Raw genomic sequence first — 12661 nt, 5'->3', positions numbered from 1 at the left:
ACTTCTTTCTAGTAATTTAATGTAATTTCACAGGATATTAAATTCTAACTCCAATCTAATCTCTGAAATTCTACTAGAAGGTTTTTCTACCATTAAAATACTAACATCTGGCAGGGGCTACATATTAAACCTCATCACTTTTTTCCATCTTGGTTTCCTTTCCTAAAACAGATCCGAGTTTTCATCACACTTTCATGAAAACCAGAGATGCGAGAAGTAGGAAAGGATCTAAAGAAGGAAAAGCTAGCATATCCAGAAGGTTGGGAACAAGCCGAGCACTGTCACTTGGTGCTGATACTGTAAACACATGATTTGTGACAGGTAAAATAGGAGATTTTAGACTTTTAAATGTGATAACTAGTAGTACATAATTATTACTTTTAAACTTTATATAACAATGATTCTATAATCTGAAAGACAAAAAGAACTGGTACTTGTTTCTAATCATTACTTTAACACACAAAAGCTTTATATTTGCTTTTGAAATATCTAGGATTATAGGTCAACCCTGTCCTTTCACCTGGGAAATGGTTAAAACAGTGAAGCAGTCTTAGATCTTAGGCTAAAGGACACCTCAGCATAAAAACAGGAAATGGAAACTCCATTCCCTTATAAACAAAACTAAAGAAGCAATAGAAACTCTGTATTTCCTCATAAATCAAATTTTAATGTCAACCAGTACTGCAAGGAGATCAAACCAGTCAATCCTAAAGGAAATCAGTCCTGAAGATTCAGTGGAAGGACTGATGCTGAAGCTCCAATACTTTGGCCACTTGATGTGAAGACCGACTGATTAGAAAAGACAGTGGTGCTGGGAAAGACTGAAGGCAGGAGGAGAAGGGGACAACAGAGGATGAGATGGCTGGATGGCTCTATGGACGTGAGTTTGAGCAAGCTCCTGGCGTTGGTAACGGCCAGGGAAGCTTGGCATGCCGCAGTCCATGGGGTCGCAAAGGGTCGGGACATGACTGAGAGACTGAACTGCACTGAATATTGCAACAGTAGTATCTGATCCTCTACTTAGCCTGACAGCTGAAGTTCAATCAATCAAAACTGGCTGCTCACAGAACCCAAATTCTGAAATTAAGTTTATGTTCTAAGTCCCTTGTGCTTGCTTCAAAGGGCAATCTTACTTCAGATTTCAAATTTTTGCATTTAAATTTTGGAGTATTATTATTAAAAGCTTTAAAAATCTGTATCTGTTAATCTGTGTAGAGAAAGAAGTTTTAGAGTATTACTTTTTAATGTAAATTTTTATACTGGTACCTAAAATAAGGAAGATTTATACATACTACTGATCATTTAAAAATATTGTTTATTATTTCAGAGGGCCATTTGGTAATAAAAGCAAAATCTGGCAGATTCTTCTTTCTCAGCCCACCTAACCTATAAGAAATAATCTTGCTATATTCACAGAATGCTGTCAAATACAGTTTTTTTCTTTTGAGAGAAAGCAGCTTTGTGAATTTCTTACCAGTCTCACTGTGCATCTAAACACATGACTTCTCGTCGTGATCATAATCTAATCACTGAAAAGCCTTCAGAAAGGCTAAAGGGTAAAAGCAACAATTTGGCATATAGTGCCATACTAGACACCTGCTCTCAATTTCTCATGGATTTGCCAACTCCTTTCTCTTGAATTGATTAACTTATTCATCCCATCCCATTACTTTAGGAATGAAACTCTCTCCTAGGGACCAGATATCAACATGTTATATACACCTAGTCCCTCCCAACACACCAGTGGCTCTTTTTGATATAGAAAACCAAATGCCTATGCTACAACACAAGAAGACAAACCAGTAAAAAAACTACTTCCTCCTATGTGTACTGAGCTACTAACTCTGCAACATGCCTACCTTCCTTCTCTGTTCCTTCTTCCAGGATCTTAAAATAAATACATTCAAAAAAAGTATTCTGACTTAAAACAAAAACTACAGTTCGTCTTAAACTTATACAGAAAGAGAAGCAGAAATCTGGCCCTTAGCAAATCTGATGACTCTAATAAAATACAGATCATATTTAGGAGTAAAGGCAGACTTGCAAGAATATCAAAGTAGAGAGTGGCCTGGAAGACCCACATGACCAAGCACAAGCAGAGTAGATTAATACAAAGAATTTCTGTTGATGTAAAGTATTTATATGCTCTGGTGTGCTGCGATTCATGGGGTCACAAAGACATGACTGAGCGACTGAACTGAACTGAACTGAATGTAAACAAAAGATTCAGGCAGAAGAGTCCCAGAACTGGCAAACATACAAAGCCAAGAATGCTGCTCTATAGTAGTCTCTCCCTTTCTGGAAGTTCAGTAAATTATATAATATCAAAAACATCTAAATAAGCAGCATGCATGCTCTTTGACAACCAAGTCCCATTAGAAGCAACATACTCTGGTAACATATATTTCCTATGACTACCAATTACTCAATAGCAAAAGAAAAAAGAGCTTCTCTTTTAAGTCAAAGGCACAGAATTCTGTTTTGGAGACATTATATAAATATTAAAGATAAATTAGGTGCAAAATTGGCCAATTTCAAGCTAATTTAGGAAGTGGTGATGATTATAGTCAAATTCAGACATTCCACTGCTAGAGACGAACTGTTTGGCCTGATTCCACCTTGTTATTTTTTCCTAACATTATATTACATTGGAGGAAGTAACTAGGTCAAGCTCAAAACCAGTCTAGACTATTCACAGAAAACTAGAAGGATATAGGTATCGAAGGCAGCAGTATTAGGTCATGCTTATTAACTTAATAACAGCAAAGTCTCATCACTCAGCTACTACTGCCTCTCTTGTTCTGAAACATCAAGAAATGGGTATCTTTTTAAGCCTCTCATACTTAGGCTCAGCTGATATCTTCCCATCCACCTTGTCTCACTACACTAAACTTTTCAACACCTAGGAACACTGGAACATAAATGGACTGCTCTTCCAGAAAGCCATAAAAACAAAAATGAACTGTGTTAACTGTCTTCAAGGAAAAAGATCCAGAAAATAGGGTCTAAAAAAATTCTATGTCTGATTAATTAAAATAATACATCAGTCAGAGCAGTGATTACGAATAGGGAAATGTCCTCTACTGAAAACATTTTAATGCTGTCTTGGAGTTAATCCCATAGGAAGATAGAGAAAGAAAGCAAAATATCAACAAAATTTTCCCTTATCTAAAACTATAGTAAATCATTACTTCTGGAAGGTGCCCCTTCGTTCCCAGTAACCACCAAAAACTAGAGAACTTTTAGTCTGGGGCTATTTTCTGACCCCATAAAATAACAATGCCACCTCACAGCTAAATCAGCATTACTGAATTATGAATGATGACTATTACATAATATAGTTTTTAAACTACAAATTTAAGGACACGAACAAACATATTAACATCCAATTAAATAAAACAGCATCACTGTCTCACTCCTAAAACACTATTCCATAGCAGTGAATGAGGCACCTGTTTTTAATGCTATCATCAGCAGAAATTGCAAAGGATACACTTGAAAGTGATCAATAATATCTAAAAAGTCAGTTGACCAGCAACAGAGTAAAAATATATTAAGCTAATCTATAACAAAGTTAAATATTACATAAAAGCATTCCCTTTATGCAGTTATTTTTTAACATTCTTTTCCCTATTCCCTAAAATAGTCCACTGAAATCTACAGTCTTCTATGGAGAGGGAGAGGACAAGAAGGGAAGAAAGGGAAAAAGATAAAAGATGAAAAGAAAGACAAGTGACTCTTAATTCCATACAGTGCAGCCACCCAAATATCTACCTAGGTATAGGTACTACTGGTGAAAGTTAAGTTGCTCAGTCGTGTCCGACTCTTTGCGACCCCATGGACTACAGACTACCAGGCTTCTCTGTCCATGGAATTTTCCAGGCAAGAATACTGGAGTGGGTTGCCATTTCCTTCTCCAGGAGATCTTCCCGACCCAGGGATTGAACTCGGGTCTCCTGCATTGTAGGCAGATGCTTTACTGTCTGAGCCACCAGGGAAGTCCTAAGGTACTACTGGTTGAGTACCTTAAAAAGCTACAAGGACAATATACACAGTGAGACTGGGATTCAAACAACACAAGAGTATAAGAAAAATGCACAAATCGTCTTCTATGTTACTAAGATTTACTTTCATTACATTTAATTATTAACCTCCAAATAAAAAGTTCTTACTTGGGGGACTAACCAAAACTAACAAATGTAAAATATACCTACCTGCATTCTAACAGTAAAAATAAAGTGTCAGTCAGTAAAGGTCTTTCCAGGAGTCTACTTGGCTAGCCTGTCTATAAGTTCAGATAATAGGTTGGCAAGACAAGCTAAACAACTAGTATCTTAGTCATTTTTTTTTTTCAGTTTACAAAGAGTGTATTATTATTACTATTATTGTTACTGCTTGGGAATCATCATTATCATGAATAAGAACAGCCTTTATTCTTTATCATTAATCAGGAAACTAACCATACCCATACATTAACAAATCCTCATTTGGTAGGATTTCACTGATGAGTACCACTTGTAAAATAAACTCTTTTCCTACCAAGTATGATTACCTAGATGCTCTTATTTATATGGTCTAGGACCTCTTTAATAATTCTTTCCCCAAGTAAATTCATATCCCATTCTTCACTCTAAGGAACTTGCCTAAAAATATAACTACTTCATTTTTGTAAAAGAACTGACCTATGCTTGCATTTCACCTCTCTTCTTTGTTTACATATATTCTATTTTATTCCTATGAAAATACTTTTGAAAAGTATTCTTTGATTTCAACTCAAAGTTCAACACTAGGACAGAAGGAGCCCCCTAAACTTCAAAACAAAATGTTCACATATGCCAGGAAATACAAGTTAAGATATACTTTAATAATAGTGACTAGAAACCCCGCCCCCTCCAAATACTCACTTGTAGCAGAACCAAGAAGGTTTTTTGAGGATTTATCCTCCCCAGTATTATAATCCAGTGGATAATCTGTTCAAAGAGAAAATGAAGGTTAATTATGCTGAGAACTATCTCAGATGATATGTTTAAAAGTACAAATTATATCCTGTCAAGTCAGTTGACAAAACAATTTTACAGTTTTCAGTATACATCCAAAGCACATTCACAACAAAGGAAATTCATAGCCATTTATTAAACATATAAAAGCCAAAGAATATTTCTACTGCTTACAAAAATTTTAATCACATTTATAAGACTTTTACTCAAGCTTTCAATGTAGTTTACCAACCCCTAGTAAATGACTTCACTTCACTTATGGGAAAACTAGGGAATGCAAAAATTAGATTTTTCAGACTACAGTTTAAGACATCTTAAAACAAGAACTTAATAAAATAGAAATGGAAGGTGTCATAAAATGTTCTCTGACCTCTGCAGGCTCATGGGAATTTCAAAAACTCATGCCTCAATATGCTTGCTTGCTTGCTCTTAGGCTAAAGGCAAATCAAAGAAATTCATGCACAATTCTACTATGTCAGTTGCCTTTGAGTAATAGGCTTTGAGGCCTGGCATAGGGATATAACCATAATTTATTAGCACTGAGTTTCAAGTCACAAATAACTGATCGACAAGCAGAAAAATATTTTAGAAAATAGGTCTAGGAGAAAATTAGTTACTAGGGTTAAAAACAAGGAAAAAAACTAAAGACTAATCATCATGGCGATCTTTTTAAGTGACCTACATTTACCCATTTAAAAAACAAAAAAAATACATAAATACTTTTTTTAATACTTATTTATTTATTTGGCTGCGCTGGGTCTTTGTTCCAGCACACAGGATCTTTTAGTTGTGGCATGTGGGATCTAGTTCCCTGACCAGAGCTGGAACCTGGGGCCCCCTGCATTGAGAATGCGGAGTCTCAGCCACTGGACCACCTGGGAAGTCCCAAATAGTTACTTTTAAAAAATCACTCACCATAGTCCTCATCAAATAGTTCTTGACGTTCTGACTGATACTGGGAATCAGCAATCTCTTCATATTCTTCCACCATGCTAGTGCCAAATACCCTGTTAACAACAATTTCATTGAAGTTTTTCACTAATGTCGTGTTAAGACTCATCTCTTCATAATAAATGACAAACTATAATAATTTTGGTTGTTTTGAGCGTCATTAACTTCTGAACTCAAAAATAATGACTTTCCCAATCCACTGTTTTCATTAGAATGTTAATCTATTTACGGCATTTAAAAATATAATAATAGGCCAATGACTTATTGGCCTAAAATGTTTCCATTTATTATCATCATATCAAGCAAGCTAAATTGAACACATAAAATGAAGGTTCTTTTTTCCTAACAAAGGAAAAAAAAAAATTTTTAGGATTCACAAATTGTGGTTTATTCAGATTGTGAAACTTACATAGCAGTTTAAAGAAATCAGAAATATACTATTATGGTCATTATCAAATCATATTGATAGATATAAAATGAAACTGCAAAATATATATAGTTTAGCATAAAAAATTTTAAATACTTTTTTCAAGGATATAATTATGAATATAAATTCTCAAAAAAATTAGAAATGATACATGCCAAATTCCTATCTAAATTTTTACACTTTTCTAAACCGTATGCAAAAGGAAGAAAGGTTTAGCAGTATATTTTTTATGGTGTTATCTCATGTAATACCAAATTTTATTTTTCACTTTAAATATACTGGGATTTTTATGTTGCCTTTTTTTCTTTTTAAACCACTCAGTAAATTTTTTTGCTCTGTATTACCTTATAAGGCTTAATGGACAAAAGTGCTCTGATCCAAAATGTGATACCAACTCCACCTAAAGAACAAAAGCACACAAAATGACAAGCCAGCACAGTGTATGTGAAATTATCTAACAAAACATTGTTTTTTTCATTATAACATTTCTAAAAATAAAGTCCTAATTTTCCCCAAAACTAGTACTTGTAAAGTTTTGCTTTGCCATGCAATAATATGTCATGCCCTATTATTCAATATTGCAAAAGAGAAGGTTGCTAACCTTTATGTACTTGATGAACATCTGAAGCAAGAGAAAGGAAAAGAAAAAGAAATCAGTTGCAAAGTCTGAATAACATGCCATAAGCAACATTCAATATTTGTAAATTATATTGTATAATTAAAGTATAGAAAGCAATATACTGTGATGGATAACATTGTAGTACTCATTTCTTTGCAGAAACCAAAGCAATGATTTGCATTTATTTTTACCATCACAACTAGAAAATATAGTGCAACTGTAATGAAATAAATTAACTTTAACCTAAATCCACTGCTGCTGTTTTATTTATTCATTAGATCTGAAAGCATTCTAAAAGTAATTAAAGTATATCTAGAAATAACCTGTCATATATTACACTAAATATTATAAATTTTATCATGTATATACCTATATATTAATACATTGATACCTATATGTGGCTATACATATCTATGAACATACATATTGATTAAAAGATTAACATAATAAAAAATAATATTTATTCTTGCACAATACTGTATACAAACTATTTGGGAAAAACTTGGATTTCTGATATGCTGCTATTTTAAGTATAACTTATAGAACTAGAGGATATTTATCAATTCATTTTTAAAATATAAGCTATTAAAAAGCATTTTTTAAATATGGGTTTTAATTCTTTTGTGATGAGCAAAACTCAGGTAAACTTATAAAACATTTGTCAGTATAAAATAAGAATCAGAAGTAAATGTTTTTTGCTTTTAGGTTTAAATCTACCAAAAAGGGCTTTTAAGAAAACCAGGCATTAAAATGCTCTATAGTCTCCCATTATAAAGAGGGCAAAGTAGGGAGCTTTATATAGAATTTTTCTGTATCACCAATAAAATGCTCTGTTATTAACAAAGTAGACTCTATAAAAACTGATTCTTGGAACTATTTCATAACATGTGAGCTGTTTTAATTGCAAAATCAGGTACAATTGTATCATCTGCCAAAATATTTTATATATTTTTTTCGGCATCACAGTGTAGAAACAGCTACATAAAAAGGTCATTAAGCTGGTTCGGAATTCACTTTAAAAAGAAACTGAAAATGTATCATCATTTTTCTGAACACTGTTGACTCATTAACTGAAAATATCAACTGTACTTTAAAAACAGCATTTTTATAAATATATTTTTATATGGAGAGTAGGAATACTACAAGTTTACCCATTTACAGAAGCCAATTTAAAACATGCTTACAAAAGACACAGAAAGTAAAATCCCAAGAGATGAGTAGGCAAGTATAAGTTTTCACATTTAAAGAAGAAATAATTAGGAAGAAAATTAGAGCCGCTGTCATTCCAAAAGGTCTTATTAACAACACAGTTGTACTTAAAGGTATGGCTATAGTATCATAAAGAAAAAAAAAGGAGGAAATAAAAAGGAGTAAGAAATTCCCATATTTTGTCTAAATTCAAGAGTGATACTAATTCTATTGTGAGTGATACTAATTCTATTGTGGTAGATAATTCCACCTCAAGACTGGTAAGGGAGGCAGTAGGAATTTATTTATGGCTTTTATTAGAGTGTAGTTGATTTACAATGTTGCGTTAGTTTCCGCTGTACAGCAAAATTTATCAGACACACACACACACACTCTTTCGGATTCTTCACCCATATAGGTCATTACAGAGTACTGAGAAGAGTTCCCTGTGCTATACGGTAAGTTCTTACTGGTTACCTACTTTACGTATAGTAGTGTGCATTTGTCAGTATCAGTACCAGTCTCCCAGTTTCTCTCTCCTCCTACCCTACCTTACCCTCTGGTGACCATAAGTTTACTTTCTACATCTGTAGTTCTATTTCTGCTTATAAGTAGTTCATTTGTGCCATTTTTTAGATTCTACATATAAGCAATATGACATATTTATCTTTCTCTGTCTTATTTCACTCAGTACAATTTCTAGGTCCATCCATGTCGCTGCAAATGGCATTATTTTGTTCTCTCTTATGGCTGAATAATATTCCCTCGTATATATGTACCATAGCTTTTTTATCCATTCTTCTGTCCAAGGACATTTAGGTTGCAGCAGGAATTTAAATGGTTAAGATTTTATTTGAAATTGTTACTTAAACATATAATATTTCACCTGAATATACAAAAGACAAAAAGCTATAATGAAAAATAACTGGGCATTAAAATAGAAATCTCAGAATCAGATTCTAATAAGAAACCAGACCTGCTTTAAAGACAGCAGTGAGTAACTGATTCAGGTTTTAAAATATAAAGAAATATAATATTATAAAGATGACATTTTATATCAAGACTTCAAAAATATTAAGAGTTATAATTTGGAATTTCATCAAAGCCACAGATATCAAAAAACTAGCTTAGGTTTCCAGTTACATAAAAGGGAATGTATTAGTATTTGTCCCATAAAATAATATTTTCAAGAAAGAATTGTTTTATTAAAAGGAATACAGCAATATATCTCCTCTTAATTTTCCTTATTTCTAAACAGGCGAGGTACCAAGTATGAATAACAGGTATGTTTAATTATAGAATATAGTTCTGTAAAGATAAACATTACCTTCACATATTTTGCATACATCTGTTCATCTAAAGGGAAACTCTGGACATTCCTCTCATCTCTACCATGGAAAGTACCCAGCTTAATCCATTTATTCGTGGGGTATCTAGACAATTAAAAAAAATTAACATTCCTTTTTAGAAAATCATAAATCACACATTGAGAGGTCCTATCATTTCCAAATGAGATCTTGTACTTTTTTTTTCCCCTCTCCAGGTAACACATTCACTTAACATAGTTTAAATATGAGTTAAGCATCAAGGTCAATAAATACATTTTCTTTTCCAACTAAACTCTGACAGGTTTCTCCTTATGAAGAAAGACTATCTTGAAAAATCACACTATCAAATAGAAGATAAGAAGAAGACAAAAAGGACAAGGATTGCCTCTTGGAGTTTTAGAGGGCTTCCAAGTAAACTAGAGGCTTTAAAACAGAAAGTAGCCAAGAGAGTGTTTTGGAAGGATGAGGTACTACTCTTTATGTACAAGTAAGTATGTGATCAGGCTGGTGCTTTTGAACTGTGGTGCTGGAGAAGACTCTCGAGAGTCCCTTGGACTGCAAGGAGATCCAACCAGTCCATCCTAAAGATTAGTCCTGGGTGTTCATTGGAAGGACTGATGTTGAAGCTGAAACTCCAATACTCTGGCCACCTGAGGTGAAGAGCTGATTCATCTGGAAAGACCCTGATGCTGGCAAAGATTGAGGGCAGGAGGAGAAGGGGAACACAGAGGATGAGATGGCTGGATGGCATCACTGACTCAACGGACATGGGTCTGGGTGGACTCCGGGAGTTGGTGATGGACAGGGAAGCCTGTGTGCTGCGGTTCACGGGGTTGCAAAGAGTTGGACACGACTAAGTGACTGAACTGAAGTGTGCGATGATATAAAGCATAAGTACTAGTTGAAAGGGAAACAGAAAAAATCCTTTAATATCATATTTGAATTTCACAGCACTTACATAGCTTTTCTGATTTTAAAGGAAATCTAATGTAAAAGTCCCAAACTACTGTTTTTCTTTACTACAGCATTTAGAGAATCCCTCAAAGTAACGAGTATTCTCTTATCACATTAAAAAAAATACACTTTACTTGTCATAGCCGAACACGTTCATTTGACAGGTAAGAAAATTACAGCTTAGGGAAAAAGGAAATGACTTGAGCAAAGTTAGCTAAAGAAAAATGAGTAAGAGATCTTGAGAAACCATTTTGAAAACTGTATATAGGCAATGCTAAATGTAGGGTAGGGGAAGAAACACCACAGAAAATTCTTAACAGTCAATAATAAAAGAAGGATTAAATAACAGCATCCTACATGGTACATTGCGGGCACTCAAAAAGCATTTATGGAATGAACTAATACCTTCATCTGGAGGAAAATATCAAGTATTTATTAAAAATAATGTGTTTAAAACAAAAAAAAAGGATATTCTCAAGATGTAAGCATCGAAACTGATTTTTGATAGAACTATAAACATACAAGTGTGTATAAAAGACTGGAAGGGAACATATTAAAATGTTAACACAGGTATCTTTGGTTGATAGAACTGGGATTCTCTACCAAATTCCTTAGAATGTATGTTTCTCTTATAATCACACATATATACCAAAGTTTTTAAAATATACTTTAACAAAAACATATGCTATAAAATGATGTAAAATGAAATACTCATATATTTTTTTTTCTTTTTCTCATATATGTTAATAACTTTGTAAAGAAATGTTTGGAAGCAACACAGCGTAATAATTCAAAGTAAGGACTTCAAAATCATAGAGATCTATGTTTGAATCTTGGTTGTCCAACTCACAAATCACGTGACGTAGATAGGCTATTTAATCTCTCTCTGTTTCGTCTCATAAGGGAATAATATCAGAGGGTTGTTATAAGCACTATATAAGCTAATGAATGTAAAATAACAAATGACTACCCTACAACAGTATTATTACTGTTCTTACAAATGGGTACAAGTTGATTAAAACAAAAAATAAAATAATTAAAGTTTTAAAACATGACCCACTTTAAAATTTTTATTCTGAAAATCCAATATTAACTCTGCAGAAACCAGCTTTAGAATTTACCTGTCACTGATAGAAACCAGAAAGTCTTTAGGAGTAGAAGAAAATAATTCATAATTTGCAATATCAAACTGTTTTACTTGAATTGGTTCACAGAGTTCAATAACAAACCTTTAAAAAGAGCACAAGACAATTATTTAGATAAACCAACTAGAATAACAATTCATATTAAACATGACATTAACAACTTATATAAACTAGACCTCTATTAAGTTATTCATTAAAAAAATGTAAGGAAGGAAGAGGATTTGAGAAAGAACACCCGTAAGTATTCCCCAAGCATAGCATTAGTAGGAAAAAAATACTGATTTTGTCCTACAGTATTTTTTTAATAAAGATTCTTTTCTAATAACAAAGTTCATTCTTGGAGGAATGATTTGACAAAGAACAACTAGTAAGAGTGTAACCTGACTAGCCTAGAGGGCAGTTTGGCCATATTACCTCAAAAGGTACCACAGCTGTTGATTCAGCAATATACTCTTAGAAATTTAATCTATGGACACACAGCTCCAAATCATCACCCTTGTATATGCATCTTAATAAATATATCAAAGCACAGTTTATAAAAGTGAGGGCTAGTGGGGAGGGAAGTCAATCTAAATGTTTAATATAGAGGATTGATTGACAAATTATGGCCCCATTCAGACAATGAAATACCAAACAGCTATTAAAAATGGTACTAGAAACTATAACAAACTATGGCCCCATTCAGAATGAAATACCAAAGAGCTATTAAAAATAATACTAGAAACTATATATTGCATTTATATAAAAACATAGAAAATACAGACTAATGTATAGTGACAGAAATTACAGATCTGTAATTGCTATGGGGGTAAGGGGCGGGAGGGAAAAATTATAAAGGAGCATGAAGAAAATTTGGGGGGAGACAGATTATTATCTTCACTGTGGTGATGGCTTCATAGATGAATAAATATCAAAACTTATCAAATTGTACACTTTAACATTTTACAATTTATTTTACATGTAGTTTTTTATACATCAGTCACGCTTCAATAAAACTTTTTAAAAATAACAACACACTAGTGAATAAAACAAAAAAGCAGCAGACTCACAAG

The 12661-nt window shown here is 33.2% G+C and overlaps 1 protein-coding gene across 9 annotated transcripts in view; it reads right to left on the bottom strand.

The window, feature by feature from the left end:
• SUCO (SUN domain containing ossification factor) overlaps positions 1-12661 on the bottom strand; it is an 88199-nt gene that overhangs the window by 30529 nt on the left and 45009 nt on the right. For 5 of the 9 annotated variants that reach the window (XR_006061466.2, XM_027975617.3, XM_027975618.3 and 2 more), the window contains 6 exons: positions 11586-11693; positions 9510-9615; positions 6977-6997; positions 6720-6775; positions 5913-6004; positions 4905-4970 (listed from right to left, as the gene is read on the bottom strand). Coding sequence is in view for 8 of the 9 variants with exons in the window: in XM_027975617.3 (XP_027831418.1) it covers positions 4905-4970; positions 5913-6004; positions 6720-6775; positions 6977-6997; positions 9510-9615; positions 11586-11693 (449 nt within the window). In the remaining variant the exon portion in view is untranslated. The remainder of the gene's footprint in view (positions 1-4904; positions 4971-5912; positions 6005-6719; positions 6776-6976; positions 6998-9509; positions 9616-11585; positions 11694-12661) is intronic. The other 4 variants (XM_027975620.3, XM_060396097.1, XM_027975621.3 and 1 more) reach the window with 1 other exon arrangement.

Source organism: Ovis aries, chromosome 12 (genome assembly GCF_016772045.2).
Source record: "Ovis aries strain OAR_USU_Benz2616 breed Rambouillet chromosome 12, ARS-UI_Ramb_v3.0, whole genome shotgun sequence".
Taxonomy (NCBI): domain Eukaryota; kingdom Metazoa; phylum Chordata; class Mammalia; order Artiodactyla; family Bovidae; genus Ovis; species Ovis aries.
This window is presented reverse-complemented; position numbering and strand designations above follow the sequence as displayed.